Here is a 17,677-nt window from a genome sequence, read left to right as displayed (position 1 = left end):
GGGCCCTAGGCCCCATCTCCTCCCTCAACCTTCATAAAGCTTAGAAACTAAATATCTTGCAATTTCAACCATCAAGGAATACTATAATATACCTTATGTTGTCTTTCTCAAAAATTCACATTTTATTGCTATGGTTGAAAAATAAAATTAATATTTGACTGATCTAACTTACCACTGTTAAGAGGTATATAACTTTTTTGCCTTACTCCCTGCACACAGTACACAGAGATTCATTTATAAACTTCTCATGATTAAAACACAACAATCATCAGAGATCTGCTGCTCTTTGATGCCCACTATCTCTTGACGCCACATTGCATTGTGTGTGTGAAAACTGCATTGGTAATACCACATCCAGTTTTAATGATCCTGTAGTATGGTAATTCAGGGGTACTGAAATGCTGCACCCTTACTTGTCTTAATCAAAGGAATGGGGGAAAACCTGTATGGATCATTGTTTTGCAGGCAACCATTTTCTTTTCCTCAATTCATCTACCTTTTCCCTGTGCACATATTGCCAGGTTTATCCTAGCAAAATGTGTTTGGAGAAAGGAACTCAGGAGCATGGCTTCACTTCTGTATCACCCCTAATTGGAATTTAAGGGAAAAATGTAAAGAGGACCTCAGTGGTCAATTGTTAATTCTTAAAGTAAGTACATGTCTATTTTACACAAACGAGTACTGAAACACTGACTCCGGTCTACTAATTTGAGATCCATATATTTTATAAATTTCTTCATCGATGTACTGTTTTTTCCTTATTTTTCAGTGAAGCAAAAAATTGTCTTGCAGATAAGCACATTACATTCATAGGAGATTCAAGAATTCGTCAGTTGTTCTATTCTTTCGTAAAAATTATAAACCCTGAAGTCAAAGAAGAAGGAGTCAAGGTAAACGTCGTTCAGTGCATTTCTTTTGTTTCTAATGCAGTTCGATTACTGCTTACATCGTACATTGCCTTTTTTTCCTTTTAATGTGTTTTTAGTTGTTCAGGCTTTGTATTCATTCATTTCCAGAAGTAGTGTAGCTCAGGGTTGTTATTATATGCATATGATTGATTCTGTTCGTACAATATTGCATAGCAGATGCCCTCTATGGCAGGCTTGGCCTGGGATGTTTTGACTAAAAGTAGGCCGGGCCGGGCATCCCAAAGTTTCCTTCTGGAACTAATGTAATGTAGCTCACCGCCTCCAGGCAGCTTGGTTAACTAGAGTTTGCCAGTGTAGCATTGACACATGGAGCCACGAGGGACATGCAAAAAGGAATTAATGTACAAGGGATTAGTACAATAAATAATGTGCAGTTAAAGAAATTATAGCAATCCACCTTACCTATAAAAAGTACCACCCCATTCAATAATGTACCAAAACTTTATCATACAGTGCTAACAATGGAGATCAAAGGCAAGTTGGATATACAACACACATTGCATAAAGTATGTAGGTATTGTTATATATGCTCAATCACCCCCACCTACCTAACCTCCATCTCCAACTTCAGGGGTGCACTCTAGAAAAGTTCCATTAAAAGGTGGGTTCCGTTGAGTGTTGTGCAGAATTGTTAACATGTGTTCTGTGTCCTTGGCATATAAAGCAGCACCAGCAGTACAGGTTGGATGAAGGCTGTGATGCACTGAGGATGGAAAACACACCCCTGCAAGGCTAAAGGGCCCTACTGTTTACCTCTCTTTGGGCAAACAGCAAAGTGAGGCAACACCAGAGCTGAAGATGGTAGCCACTGTAGATGCTGCAAAACAAGACTGTCATCACTCTGAAGCCATCTCAATGGGAGATTTGGTGTACAGATATCCAATAGACTTCTACTTGCATATTCCTTACCTTTGAATTCTTCCCAAGTGTCAGACTGGATCCGGAAGATTTTCGTGGGCAGTAACCCTGCTCGCTGTTAGGTGGCGTTGATCGGCTCCGCGTCGGTCGTCTGCATCATCCGCACTGGATATGATGTCACAGGTCCTATATAGGTGACACCCCGGCCTGCTGACATCAGTTCTTTTCTTTCTGCACCAGAAAGCGCTGATTGAAGAGAGCTACCCCTCGAGTTTTTTCCGAGTTTAAATACTCCCAGTGTGTCAATGATGTCATCTAGGAAGACCAGATTCACGCCCTGGGGTTCTTGTCATCGGGCGATGTTGGTGACAAATCCGCACTTTGTGTGCCCTTTGTGTTTTAAGCACGACCACAACCCGAAGTCGTGCTCCGTGTGTCGGGCCATCAATCCGAAAGGTTTGAGGGAGCGGTCCCTACAGCTGATGTTGGCCCGACACTCTGCTCTGTGCAGTTTGAGATCTCAGTTGTGTGGAAAGTTTTGGAGTTTGGTCGCGGAGCCCAAATTTATCATTGCCCCACTCCAAGTCCTCTGGACGTTCGGTTAAGCACGACAAAAAATAATTCGAAGTGTGCTTTGCCTTCTCCTTGTCCCATGAGGCGAGGGAGCATCCACGCTTTAGGCCTCGTTCCAAGGAACATGCGCCTTGGCGAACTCCGCAGCTATCAGAGTTTCAGGAAGCCGTAGTGACCCCTACCCAACTTTAGAAACTTTATGAGGCCAAGCACCTCATTTCTTGGAACCTTTGGGCCCTATAGGGTCTGAAGGGTCCCCTTCGGGTTCCACGCCAGAGGCTCTGGCCCGACAGGCACCCAAGGATCCGATTTCGGATCCTGATCGACTCCAGTCAAGAGTATTGGAAAGTGCCTCTTTTGACATGGTTAGCTCCCCACTTTTTGCCTGGTATTTGATGTGGTTTCAAAGTTGTTAGTGCCCAGGGCCCCTGTTAACCAGGTACCCTGGGCCAGATCTCTTTCCCAAAACTGTTGTGATGCATTGGCACAATTGGTAAAACCTTTAGCTGCCACTATGAAGCCTGTAGTAAATGGTACTTCGGTACCCTGGACATGGGGTACTAAAGGTAGGCCCCTCAGGGCAGATTGTGCCATCTTCAGGGACCATGTATCCAAGTGCACCCAGCACTGCCATTGCAGGGTGAGTATTGTGGTGCAATCCTAAAATGCAAAACCGACATGGCACACCGCCTGTGTGGCCTGTCCACTACACACTGCATGAAATAAAGATAAGTCACCCCCGGCAGGCCTTTCAGCCCTAGGGCAGGGTGCACTATCCCTCGTGTGGGTGTAGATGCATGAGCAAGTGTAGATGCATGAGTAATATGCCCCTACTGTGTTCTTGCCAAACCCAGGACATTGTAAGTGAACAGAGCAGCCATTTTACATGCATGTGCTGAACACTGGTCAATACAAGCTTTGCAGCTACATGGTGGCCACGCTCAACCCAGGGTTGTTTGTTATCAAACAACTTCGAACAATAAGTCCAAACGGGTACCAGTATTGGATTTATTGCAATATGTACCCAGCGGCCACCTTATAGGTGACCTCTGCAAAACATAACTATCCCTGCCATGGTTGCAGGCCGGTCACAACCAGCCTGCCACCACCAGACAAGATTCTGAACCCCTGGGGTGAGAGCCTTGCTCTCTGGGTTCAGAAAACAAAGCCCTTCCTAGGCAGGGGTGTTGCACCTCCTCCCCAGGAATGTGCAGAGTCCTGCTTGTGAGCTTCAAAGGCCTAGCCAACCTTGAAACTCAGTGCCCTGCTGCTAGGAGCTAATGGCCGCTCTTGTTGCAAACCCCCTCTTTTGGAGGGAGAAACGGCAGGAAAATGCACAAAGGACAGGAGGAGCGGCCACCCCGAGCTTGCACCACCCCTAAGGTGTTGCATGCGAGGTGACCTTTCCATTTCATTTTCCTCCATCTAGCATGGTAGGAAAATAGCTTACCAGGGATAGGAAAGGGACCTCTGCCCACTGGAAGTGGTCACATAGTGGGTATAGCCACCCTAAAGTAGATGACCCATTGTTCACTACTAGAAACTCCACTAAACGCCCACTAAATGCAGTATTTAGGACACAAAAAGGCCTGCAACAAAGAAGACCCAAGGCTCGAGAATTGTGTTCCTGCTGCACAAAGAAAACAATGCCAAACCCTGCCTGCTGCACCCAGGTCTGGATAATTGCCGCTGAGGGTTTGCATAGACATCAGCTGGACTCTACAAAACCCGAGAAGTCCTCCAACCTTCAGAAAATCACCAAAGATCTCCCTCCAGAATGAAGGCATCACCCCCTGCAACAAAGAAGTAAAAGACCAGTGAAGTCCAGTTCACTGATCAGCTGCTGACCAAGGAACCGGACACAACAGCTGAACCAAATTTCACCCTACGGACCCGGAGGACAAAACCTCCAAGTGTGCCAAGTTTGGTAGTACTGCGACATCCAGTTGCTGAACCATGCAATCGTCCAGGGTACTGGACCCTCCATGTCAGCCAGCCAGAAGAAAAGTCCACTCTGGACTCCCAAAGGACCAGGTGCAAGCCCCAGAGAAGGGACTTCAGGACAAGTAAGAACCCCAGCCCCTGGCCCCAAATGTCCTCTCTCCTGCTTCCAGGGGCACCACTGCCCACAGGTATTGGCTCACTTATCTGCTCAGCACCTGCCCTCCTTGGGCCCTGCACTGGAGAACCAGCTGCGCTCTAGGGGTCCTACACCCCTTGCGACCTCTACACTCCAAGGCCGCCCAAAGGAATCACCTTGTAGTTCGCCTGTGCCTTTCTTTTTCAAGTGGTCAACTGCAGTGGTCCTGCACGAGCTCCGAAGACTATTCAACAACTGCTCCTGCCAAAACTGGGAACCTCCCGAACTTCTCTGGCTGGTCCACAGGACCGATTGATGACCTCCACCTAAAAACAAAAGAAGAACTGTTAAACGCATTGCCTGATTTTGTATACATTTTTAACGTTTTTTCCCATTAATTCCTATAGTGCGTAATTATTCACAAAAGCAAGACATTTTCTAAACTTAGAAAACTCATAGCTTAAAAGTACTTACCCGATTTTGATGATCTTGGTCTTAAAGAATTTATAAAAATCTGAAGTATTTTTGTAAATTGATCTCAAGTTATTCTTTTGAGTGTGTGTTCATTTTATTGATGTTCTGAGTACAACAAATGCTTTACACTGTTCCAGATTGGTCTAACTGCTCAACTAAGCCACCATAAAAATGAGAGCATTAGGTGGTCTAGTTGTTACCTCTGTAAACAAAGGCGGGGTGGCTTGGACTCTCTGCACAGTGCACATCATTTTTGTACACTATATGGAGTGCTAGCTTGCTACGTTTGGTGTCTCAGCGGTGAGATATAGACTTTGCATTTGCTGATACCACTTTGTCAATTTGTGATTACATGAAAAACTCTCCAAATTGCCCTTAGCTTAATTGCATTTTTTTCAATCGGCTAAAATTTTTCCAAATGTTTAAACTAACTGCTAGGGCCCTGGTTAAGTATGTACAACAAGAGCTAGAGTTAAAAGTCCTTACTTTAGTTGGCCTTATCCAAAAGGGTTTCCAAATTTTTTAAAATGTCCCAACTTTAGTAGCATAAAACATGTCAGACTCCGAGAACCAGAGCCAGGAGCTCGACCTGGCCCCCTTACATGGAACATACGTAAGCCCAGTTAACTGAACCATGCAAGCTGTACAAAATCCATACTGGGAAACATGTCAAAGTAGACCAGCTTAGGTTTCTGGTGGCACAACATTAAAAAGCCCACTCCACAGAAGAAATAGATGGTGAAGTCTGGTGAAGATGATGATGCTGTGCACAATGGGGATGAGGGTATCCCCTCCTCACCTAGCATTAGTGCACCCACAGAAGAGGACCTGGTTTTAGCCAGGTTGAGCAGAAGACTGGCCCTAGAGGATCAGGTTTTGAAAACTGAAGCAAAGAGAAAAGAGTTGGGCCTAGGGCCCTTCTCTGGGGGCAGCATACGAGTATTGAAAGAAAAAACTTTCAATCTCAGGCTCCCAGAAGGAGTTGCCCCTCCCCTCTCAGAAGGGAATGATGTAGTGAAATGTTTTTCTGCCTTTGAAAGAGCCTGTATTTGGTGGGAAATTTAAAAGAGACATTGGGGCACACTGTTGTGGGAGGTATTATCAGGAAAGTGCAGGGATAGGCTCCTGACCTGAAGGAGGCAGATTATAAATACTATAACCTTATGAAGGGCACCCTGATTGATGGCTTTGCATTTACAACTGAAGACCTCATAAGGTTCAGGGAGGCTTGAAAAACTCAGAACCAATCTTGCCTAGAGTTTTTGAACTGTAGAGTAAAAATGCTGGGTGGTTGGCTAGCTGGTAACAAGGTAATTGTTACAATGAGAAGCTACATCAATACCTGGTAGAGTTAGGGAAAAAAGCAGATCAGTGGTTCAAGATAAGGGTGACCAAAACTACCACTGGTGGGGGAGACCAAAATAAAGACTCCAATAAGCCCCCCGCCCCCAAGGGAAAGATAGGAGCCAGAATAAAAACAATGCCTTCTCAAGGTCCCCAGAAACCTGCACAGGAGGGTGGGACTAGAGAATCCTCACAGTCTAGGGGTGGGTACAAAGGTAGTGATCCCAACAAGGCTTTGTGCTATGATTGCAAGAATAGGGGGCACCAAACTAGAGACCCTAGCTGTAAAAACAAGAACAATGGCTCTAGCCAACCTGAAATAAATGCAGTTGCTAATCTCCTGATGGGATCACAGTTGTAGCCTGACAATGTCAGTGAACCCACAGAGGCAACACCAGGGATAGAGGGAGGGGTAGAATTATCCTGTGCTGCCGGGCCTAGTAATATGCAAAAATAGAAGCAGCATCCTTTGATAAATGGGGGGGGTGGGGCGTGTGGAAGAGTTGAAGACCTGAGCTAGTGTCACCTTGATGACCCAGCATGTGGTCCACTGAAGTCATTTCCTGGTAGGTAGGGAAGACTCGCCCTGTCACCAGTGCTGACAATGAGACAAAATTCGCTCCCCTGGCTATGGTAACATTTGACTTGGGGTTGTAGTTGGACAGAAGGAAGTGATTATGTCCCCATCTATCCCAGTAGACTGTCTGCATGGAAATGACCTGGAGCATTCCCCTGGGCTGAAGTAGAAATGAAGACCCATGCAGACATGCTTGGGACCCCAGAATGAGGCTGTGGTAGAACTAAGGCAAACTTCAGACAGAAAAATAAGTGTTGAATCCTGAAAAAGTGGACTAACCTTCCAAGAGAAAATTGAGGAAGACTGTGAAGCCAGCTTCTAAACAGATATCAAGTCAGAACCCCTCTTCTTAGGAAAAGAACTTGTTATGCACAGAGGGAACTGAGCCTTCAGAGCTTGGGTCCTACCACCCAGAGCTCTTGGGCCCAGAGGACCCTCTAGGGAGGATCTGTGCAAGGGACAAAGAGACTCTCCCACTCTCGAAGGCCTGAGGCAGCAAGCTGCACAGGAAGAAAAGGGTGGTGTCCGTGGTACCCACAGGGTTTATTGGAGGATGGACTTCTGATTACTGAGGCCGTAGACCTCAAGCATGGAGCAACCAGGAGGGTGGTAGTACCTCAGCAGTACAGATACTTTCTTCTCTCACTATCCTAGCCCATGACACACCCCTCGTTGGGCATTTGGGCCAAAATAAAACTTGGAGCAGGTTAGTGAATATTTTATACTGGCCTGGAATATCTCGGAAGGTAAAGGACTTTTGCCAGTCTTGTGTCACCTGCCAAGCCAGTGGCAAAGAAGGTGCCATCTTAATTCCACTACCTGTGGTTGGGGTACCCTTTGAAAGGGTAGGGGTTGATATTGTTGCCCTGCACCCCCCCCGCAACCCCAGACAGCATCAGGAAACAGATATATCCTAGTGGTAGTGGATCATGCCACCAGATATCCTGAGGCTATACCCTTAGGACCATTACTGCTCCTACGGTAGCAGAATCCCTTCTGGATAGTTTTACCAGAGCTGGGTTCCCTAAGGAGGTAGGATCAGACAGAGGTTCTAACTTCATGTCTGCATACCTAAAACACATGTGGAAGGAATGTGGTGTAACTTATAAGTTCACTACCCCATACCATCTGCAGACAAATGTGTTGGTTGAAAGATGTAACCAGACATGATTGGAGGACTCCCTGAAAAACTCTGAAGGAGATGGGATGTCTTGCTTATATGTCTACTTTTTGCCTACAGGTTAGTGCCACAAAAGGGAGTAGGATTCTCTCCATTTGAGCTTCTGTTTGGGCATCTTTTTAGTGCGCCAACTAGTCTTGTAAGGGAAGGCTGGGAGAGACCTCTCAAAGAACCTAAGCAAGACATAGTGGACTATGTACTTGGCCTATGTTCAAGGATGGCAGAGTACATGGAAAAAGTTAGCCAAAACCTTCAGATCAGCCAGGAGCTGCAAAAGCACTGGTATGACCAAAAAACTATTGTTGTAGAATTCCAACCAGGGCAGAAAGTTTGGGTGTTAAAGCCTGTGGCTCCTAGGGCTCTCCAAAACAAGTGGTCTGAGCCCTATCCCTTACTTGAAAAGAAAGGGGAAGTCACCTATCTAGTAGACCTTGGCAGTTGCAAAAATCCCCAAATAATAATTCATGTCAACCACCTAAAACCCTATTATGACAGAGCTGATGTGACCATGCTTACAGATGACGGACAGGCAGAAGAGAGTGAACTTCTACTTGATCTCCTCTCCAACAACCCTCAAGACAATTCTGTGGGTGGAGTGGTCTTAGTCAGACACCCTCAGAGAGCAACAGTAGGCTGATTGCAGGCAAGCCCTCAACCAGTAAGCTGAGTTATTCTCACTGGCCCCTGGTGGGACTGATTGGTGTACCCATGATGTGGACAGCTTGCCTGTCAAAAATAAAACGTACAGACAGTCAGCCAAATGTACAGACAGTCAGACAATGTCAGGGAGAGCATCCAGAAAGAAGTCAGGAAAATGTTGGATTTGGGTGGCAGTGAACCCTCATAGTGCCCCACGGCTAGGACAGAATTTTTAGTCCCCAAACCTCACTCCAATGGAGAGAAAAAGGAAATGAGGTTCTGTGTGGATTACAGGGGCTTCAACTCAGTAACCAAGATAGATGCACACCAACATCCAAGGGCTGAGGAGCTCAAAGATCGTTTTGGGGCAGCCAAATATATGAGTACTTTTGATTTGACATCTGGGTATTGGCATATTGGCCTGACCCCTGGAACAAAAAAGAGGTCTGCATTCTCCACTCCAAGTTGGCATTATCAATTTACTGTTATGCCTTTTGGATTCAAGAATGCCCTTGCCCCCTTCTGAAGGTGAACCAAGTCCTTGCTGTGCTGGAATCCTTTAGTGCAGCATATTTGGATGACATAGAGGGTCTACAACTCCACCTTGCAGGATCACATGATCACCTAGGAAAGGTCCTTGAGGTCCTGCAAAAGGCAGGCTTCGCTATCAAGGCCAGTAAGTGCCAGATAGGGCAGGGTAACGTTGTTTACTTGGTTCAACTGGTAGGTGGAGGCCAAGCCAACCCCTCCTTCAACCCAAGATCCAGACCATTCTGGCTTGCGAAGCTCCCACAATCCAGACTCCGGTCAGGGCATTCCTTGTCTTGACTGGGTATTATAGGACATTTGTGAAGGATTATGGCCCCATATAGGCCCCCTCACCGAAATGACATCCAAAAATATGCCCCAAAAGGTTAATTGGACATTGAGTTTTCAAAGGACCTATGATACTCTGAAGAATGCTATGGAGATAGGAGTGGTCCCAGCCCAGAAATGTGATGAGGGACATGGCCAGCCTGTTGCTTTTATAAGCAGAAGACTACTCCCTAGGGAACAAAAATGGAGTGTCATAGAGAGGGAAGCCTTTGCTGTGGCCTGGTCCTTGTAGAAGATGAGGCCATACCTGTTTGGCTCTCACTGTATAGTTCAGATAGACCACATGCTTCTCAGATGGTTGCAACAAATGAAAGATGAAAATCCCAAACTGCCTTGGTGGTGTATATCCCTACAGGGAATGGACTTTCAAGTAGAACTCAGACCTGGGAATGGCCTTTCCAGGTTCTTCCACTTAGATAATGAATACTCACTAGGGAAAGGGTAGTCTCATCCTCTTTTGTTTGGGGGTGAGGAAAGTACTTCTTTTGGACATGGTTCATCCCCCCACCTGTTTTTGCTTGGTATTTGATGTGGTTTCAAACTTTTTAGTGCCCAGGGCCCCTGCTAACCAGGTTCCCTGGGCCAGATCTCTTTCCCAAAACTGTTGTGATCCATTGCCACAATTGGTAACACCTTTAGCTGCCGCTATAAGTCCCTAGTAAATGGCACTTAGGTACACACTGCATGGGGTACTGAAGGTAAGCCCCTGAGGGCAGCAGCACAGATTGTGCCACCGTCAGGGACCATGCATCCAAGTGTGCCCAGAACTGCTTTTGCAGGCTGAATGCTCTGGTGCAATCCTAAAATGCGAAACTGGCATGGCACACAGCCTGTGTAACCTGACCACTACAAATTGCAAGCAACATAGGCAAGTCACCCCTATGGCATGCCTTTCAACCAGGGTGCACTATACTGCATGTGTGGCCATAGATTCTTTAGGAATATGCCCCTATTGTGTCCTTGCCAAACCTGGGACACTAAGTGTACAGAGCGACCATTTTACATGCATGTGCTGGACACTGGTCAATACATGTTTCACAGCTACTTGATGGCCACTCTGAATCCTGGGTTGTTTGGTATCAAACAACTTAGAACAATAAGTCTAAACTGATACCAGTAAAATGTACCCTAAGATTGGCCTAACTGCCTGATCAAACTACCATAAAAATTGGAGCATTAGGTTGTCTAGTCTTCACCTCTGTAAACCAAGGTGGGGTTCCTCAGACTCTCTGCACAGTGAACATAATTTTTGTACACTATAAAGAGCCATCCTCCTACAGAGACACCTCGACCTTTCACAGTGCTAGTCCAGATGCAGATGCTCACAGCGCCATCCCCATTGTAATTCCCAACTCCGACACAGAACCGGGCTGGGCCGCAGGATGAATGGGATGGGTAGCTGGACCCATTAGAATACCTACACCCTGAAGAATGTTCATATAGAATATATGGACTGGCATTCAGATGGCTCCCATTCAGTGAAGCCCTTACAGATGTCCTACTGAGTACCTGGTCCAAACCCTGCACAGGGAATCATGTGGACAGGACTATTGCCCATTGCCATTACCCTGCTCCAGGTGACCCAAGTTTTCTGATGCAAAACCCCACTCCTGAGAGCTTGGTTATCCAGTATGCCACCTTCCTTGGCACGTTCCTTTCCATTCTCCAGGATAGGGAATCCAAAAGGCTGGACACACTTGGGAAGATGATGTTTTTGTCCGGCATCTTTACTTTGCTGTCTGTGAACACCGCATGCCTTTTGGACCGTTATTCCCACACTCTGTGGGGCATGGTTGCGCAAGTGCGCAGGAGGCCCGGGACGTACTCTCTCAGGATGTTTCCAATGGGAGAGACGCAGCAAAGTTCATGATTCGTTGTGGAATGGACACGACCAGCTCCCTGGTTGGAGCGGTTTCATTGAAAGTGGCCATGAGGCATCACACCTGGCTGAGGATGCATGGTTTTTCAGGTGATGTCCAAGCATCTTTGATAGACATGCCCTTTGATGGCATCCATCTCTTCGGAAACAAGGCAGGCTCAGCGCTCAGGCGCTTGAAGAATTCTCAGCTTAAGGCCAGGTTCTTGGGACTCGGGGGAGCCCTACATCCCACCCAGTCTGCCTTTTACTCCTTTTGTACCTACGGAAGGGACCTCCAACCATGTCCGTTCCTGTCCAGCCACCATGCCGCGTATGCTGCCTGAGGACGTGGGATTCACTGACCTTGTGGATCATGGAGCTAGCAGTTTGGCCAGTCCGCCAACCCCTAGCAGCAGCCTCTAAACCTTCCTAGTCTGACTCGCTCTCTCATCAGGAACCAGTTGGAGGTAGCAATCCATCTCATCAGACAGGTGGGTTCTGCAGATAGTCCAAAGGGGCTACTCCCTCCCCTTTGAGACTATCCCATTTTCCATGCCACCATCCTACAATCGGATGACAGAGGATCACTAGTGCCTTCTCTGAGAGGAAGTTATGTGCCAGAAGTAGGTCATGGTTGCTATTCCCGCTACTTTCTAGTGCCCAAAAAGGACCAGGCCCTCCACCGTATCCTAGCCCTTCGGTCCCTCAATCTCTTCCTAAAGAAGGAGAAGTTCAGGATCCTAAGTCTGGCTAAGGTTCTGTGTGCCCTGGACCCAGGAGACTGGATGGCAGCATTGGACTTTCTGGACGCTTATTTCAATATCTCCGCCCTGCCTGCCCACAGACATTACCTGCAGTTTGCGGTAGGCCCCAAGCACTTTAAGTTCACCGTGCTCCCATGTGGCCTTACCAGCATCCCTCAGGTGTTCAACAAGGTGATGGCGGTGTCGCAGGTTAATCGTGCAGATCAGGGGTTTCAGTCTTCCCCTATCTCGACGACTGGCTGTTGAAGGCAGTCATGCCTCAGGATGTCATCTCCCACCTCCAGACTATGACGGGACCTCTTGCATTCGCTGGGGTTCACTATAAACGTGCCAAAGTCACTCCTGACTCTCAGAGGCTCTCTTTCATTGGAGCTATTCTGGACACAGTGCATTTTCGGGCTTATCCTGCTGAGCGGTGAGCCCAGGATATTCAGGCTATGATACCAATGTTTCAGCCTCTATCCTGGTTTCGGTGAGAATGACACTGAGGCTGATGGGCCTTCATGGCCTCCTGCATACTGCTGGTGACACATGCCGGATGGCTTATGTGGGCTCTGCAGTGGGACCTAAAGTTCAGTGGGCCCATCATCTGGGGAATCTCTCTGACAAGGTCCAGATATCAGAGGGAAATGCACAAGATCTGCAGTGGTTGCTCATGAACCAGGATTGGGTTGATTGAGATCCCTTTTTCATCCCCAACCAGATCTGACAGTAGTGACAGATGCATTACTCTTGAGATGGGGCGGCCATCTGGGAGAGATGGAGATCAGAGGCATCTGGTCTCTGGCAGAATCTGGACTCCACATCAACTTGTTGGAGCTCTGTGCGATCCGGCTTTCATTGAAAGCATTTGTTCCCTCTGTCAAGGGAAAGACCGTGCATGTGTTCATGGACACTGCCATGCGATACTGCAACAAGCAGGGCGGGGTGGGGTTGTGGACCCTTTGTGAGGAGGCTCTGTGCCTCTGGATGTGGCTGGAACAGCAGGGCATATTCTTGGTGATTCAGCATCTGACTGGCTCTTCAAACGTCAGAGCAGACAAACTCAGCCAAAAATGCCTAACGGATCATGACTGGCTTCTCCGTCCGGAGGTGACACAAGGTCTCTTGCAGCAGTGGGGAGAGCCTGGGTTAGATCTGTTTGCCTCTGCAGAGCATACAATGTCAGTAGTATTCCGCGTTGGAGGCAGAAATCACTTGGAGACGCTTTTCATCTCAAGTGGAACTTGGGCCTCCTGTACTCCTTTCCACCCATACCACTTCTGCACAGAGTTCTGAAGAAAATCACAAACAACCTGGCCCAAGTAATTCTTGTGGTACCCCGAGCTGTTAAAAATGTCCATCGATCCTCCAATCAGATTGCCCCTTTGGGAGGATCTTCTGTTGCAGTGGCTGGGGAGAGTTTTGCACCCGAACCAGTCTACTCTACACCTTCTTGCATGGAGATTGAGTGGCAACAGTTGCCTGCTTTTTACTTTCTTCCCGAAGTCTGTAACTTTATCTTGGCAGTCAGACTTCCCTCCATCTAAACCGTTTATGCCTTTTGTTGCAAGAAATTTGTGGCATGGTGCACAGACCAGTCTGTTGACCCCCTTTCTGCCCCTCTTTCTGAGGTTCTATTGTTTATACTTTCTTTGGTAAAGGAGGGCTCTGTTATCGGCACTCTCAAAGGTTATTTTCTGCAATTTCTGCTTTTTGAGGTTGCCTGATCAACCTAGGTTCCTTAAAGGTCTTACCCATGTTTCCTTCCTCTCCATTCATAATGCCCCAGTAGGATTTTAATTTGGTTTTGACGTTGGTTGATGTGTGCTCCTTTCAATCCTTTCCACAATTGTCCTCTCAGGCTTCTTACTTTGAAGGCTGCCTTTCTTGTGGCCATTACATCTGCCAGCAGAGTGAATGAGCTGTAGGCTTTGTCATCAAAGCCTTAATACCTTTCTGTCTATCCTGACAAAGTGGTTCTTCGCACTACGGTATCTTTTCTGCCAAAAGCAGTTATGCCCTTTGATGTAGGCCAATCCATCACCTTGCCTACTTTTACGTTACCACCCCCAGCCCCTCTACTAGTCCCCCTCCCCCTAAACTCTCTAAGAAAGAGGAGATACTCCACCATCTGGACCTAAAAAGAGTGTTGGCGTTCTACCTTAAATGTACAAAAGAGTTCCGGGTGGACGATCAACTCTTTGTCAGTTATGTGGGTGCAAAGAAAAGTTGGGCAGTGCAGAAGTGGACCATCTCCAGGTAGATCATACTCTGTATAAAGATCTGGTACGCACTGGCCAAGAAGCAACCCACTGAAGGTTTGCGTGCTCATTCTACCAGAGCCAAAGCAGCAACCACTGCTTTAGTACGCAGAGTTCCTGTCCTTGAAAACTGCCAGGTGGCCACATGGGCATCCCTGCCTTGCACATGCTTACCAAACATTACTTCTTGGGCAGTTTGGTATGGAGGGACAGGCACTTTGCCTTTTCGGTCCTGTATGACTTTCTAGTATGAACTTGGTTTGCAGACCCACCGCTGGGCATAGTATTGCTTGTGTATCTATTCAAGGCAAGGAATCTGCAACTAGAAGTCTCTATTTGATGAACAAGGTACTTTCCTTCGGTAACGCCTTGTCTGGTAGAGTCATATTCTACTTGCATATTCCTTACCGACCCACCCATTCTCCCCGCTCTGTGAACTGATTTCTAGGGGCAGGGACTCCCCTTTCAGGTCCTTAGTTTTGACACACCAGTAGTCCGTTTCTTCATGGTTCTGCACTTCTGGTGTGGAAAGCCAAGAATAGAAACTGATGTCAGCACGCTGGGCTGGCGCTTGTGGAGGACCCGCTACATCATATCCGGTGTGGACAATGCCTACGGCGGTTGCAGAGCCAATCAACGCAATCTAACAGTGTGCAGGAGTACTGCTTATGAAAATCTTAAATCTTTCAGATCTGTTCTTGGGCCTGGTGAGAATTCAAAGGTAAGGAATCTGTAACTAGAATGTCTCTACCAGCTAAGGGTTATCCAAGGTAAGTAACTTGTTCATCATTAACATAATATTCTCAAAGATGTTTGCTGCTTTGTCCATATAGGGAAGTGATGCCCCAGTTGGTCTAGGTTCCAGTTGGTCTAGGTTATCTTAGGTGTTTTCCAGATGTGAGAAGTAGGTGGGGTTCTGTGAAAGAGCCTTTGAGTTGAATATTCCAGCGACACAGGCTGGTAGCTCAATCAATTAGGAAGCTATCATGTTGTGTTTAGGGGAGTTCAACAGTGCCCTTTGGGATTTTCAGAGATTATTGAACCAGTGAGCCAGTGATCATGGTGCTTGCTCTGCATATATTGTTTTGAAATATCTGAATACTTTAAGGTTTTGGCACTCTGAATTAATATTTGTGTTTTGGTTTTGATTTACACTGTGGTATATATTTTAAGATGTGGGCAAGGACGATGCTGGCAAACAGCTTGCATTCTAATCAGGAAATGTCTGAGGGGGCCTCTTAGTTAAAAGGTTGTTGGTAACAAGTTGAGTCTTAGTATGTGTGACATGTATTGGCTAAAATAATTTTGAGACATTTCTTGCAGACTTGTGAGGATTATGTTCCTACATTGTTTTATAATAGGCATATCAAACATTTGGTCCCATCCCAGTGCTGATTGTTTTTTTTTTTTGTTATTTTATTTCAACAGCATGAAGATATTCCTTTTGAAGATGAAACAACATCCACAAAAGTGGTAAGACTGCAGTTAATCATTAATATATATTGCATAGGCTGGCCCTATATAGCACGCCCATTGGGGAAGAGACGTTTTAGCTTGGTTATCCTTTTTATCCATGAATCCCATTTCCTTATCTTCCCTATGGCTAGTACATGGAAATTGCAACAATATTGTGGTTGGATCGGAATCTGATTTTCAGGGTTTTGAACTAAATATGTGCTGGTATTTTCTGGAACTCTCCATCAACACTATAACCAGAAAGGATATTTAGCCAAGTACATTAAGTTCTATGATGAATTTGAAATTAGATTTAACTCTGCCTTCTGCACTTCTGCTTCTTGTTTTTCTGTTACAGCATGCTTAGGCAGCATGTGATGAGGGGCTGGTCTGTCGAATACTTTTGAGCAGACCATGGTGCAAGAAAGGATCTGTATAAACCAGACTGTAGAAATTTGGAGAACATTAAGAGGAGAAGTAGAGTTGACAGCTAGTAGGGGTAGAGATATAGTAGTCTGTTTGCGTACGAATGAAACTCTGAGAGATCAGTTTGGCAGAATCAAAAGTTAGCAAAGGGCAAGTAAGGCAAGGATGAAGGGAAGTTGATTGACATTAGGGGAAATCAAACCAGATGCACCTGGGAAAAACAATGAATGGCGAATGAAGGAAAAAGAAATCTGTTTTTGAAATGGTGATAAGGGGAAAAAGTCAGGGTGCCTACAAGACTGAGTATCAGATAATAAAGAAGAGGTATGGGGATGAACTGGATCTGAAAATAGCAAACAAGAAAGAATATAAGCAGAAGTCAGCTAAAAGAAACTGTTGGATTGAAGTGATTACCGCAGCTGTCTGTGTCAAAGGAGCGGAGAGTAAAAGTCAAGGGCTGACTTCTGCAAGAAGTAGAACAAGAAGAATTTGAAGGGTAATTCTGAGGTATGCACTGAAGAGTACCCTTAGGAATTATGTGTTAAACCACAAAGAGACCCAGGAATTTCAAGGGAAGACAGCTTATTGAGAAGGATATAATGAATCACTGTTACAAATGAAGCTAATAGATCAAAATGGTTAAGATTTTTATGTGAAAACACATCTTGAACTTGAAGAAGAGCCTTAGTAGAATTGACTTGCTAAATATCTGGTCAAAATGGACCAAATATAGTGAAGATTATGAAAAGAGGTCAGATATGGTTGAACAAGTTGTTCAATGAGTTTAGACTGCAAGGGAAGTAGAAAGATGGCAGTAGGTGGATGTAAGATAAGAGTTTATGAGGAAAGGAACAGTTTTTATAGTTTTTAGTGAAGAAGAAAAGGAGTCAGTATTTAAAATATTACTGAGAAAGAAGAGGAACTGAAGGTGGTATTCTGGTTGAGGCAATGTGTTAGATGGGATTGAGGTAAGAGATAGAGAAAAGGGGCATCAGATAGGAAAGCCTACGGACAAGCTGGTGCTGGGAAAATCCAAAAGGCCAAGGACGTGGGTAGTAATATCGTACATTGTAGAAAGCATCACTAAGTGGATTACAAATATCTTTGATGAAAAGTAATGGGGACATGGAAGAAAATGGAGCTGTAAAAGCGACAGGAGGAGGTAGAGGGATGTTGATGGTAGGAAACAGATCGATGGGCGTCAGAAGACAGAATGGGGAGGGCAAAAAGCTGGGGGAGTTTTGATAGGATTTTTAATGTTTTTTACATCAGACAAGAGAAGACGTATAAAATAGGCAAGGTTGTGAAATTGATAAATAGGAAAGTAGGAGAGTACATGAAGATTTCTTCCATAGACATTGTGAAGAGGTAAGTATTTTGCAATATTTTATTTGGTTGATG

The 17,677-nt window shown here is 45.9% G+C and overlaps 1 protein-coding gene across 1 annotated transcript in view; it reads left to right on the top strand.

Annotated features, from left to right (window-relative positions):
* Positions 1-17,677, top strand: part of CASD1 (CAS1 domain containing 1) — a 103,712-nt gene that overhangs the window by 21,604 nt on the left and 64,431 nt on the right. The window contains exons 3-4 of the mRNA XM_069211759.1: positions 770-890; positions 15,824-15,868. Coding sequence (XP_069067860.1) covers positions 770-890; positions 15,824-15,868 — 166 coding nt within the window. The remainder of the gene's footprint in view (positions 1-769; positions 891-15,823; positions 15,869-17,677) is intronic.

The sequence above is a fragment of the Pleurodeles waltl genome, chromosome 10 (assembly GCF_031143425.1).
Source record: "Pleurodeles waltl isolate 20211129_DDA chromosome 10, aPleWal1.hap1.20221129, whole genome shotgun sequence".
Classification (NCBI taxonomy): Eukaryota; Metazoa; Chordata; class Amphibia; order Caudata; family Salamandridae; genus Pleurodeles; species Pleurodeles waltl.
The sequence above is the reverse complement of the archived record's forward strand: the minus strand, read 5'-3'. Positions and strand labels throughout refer to the sequence as shown.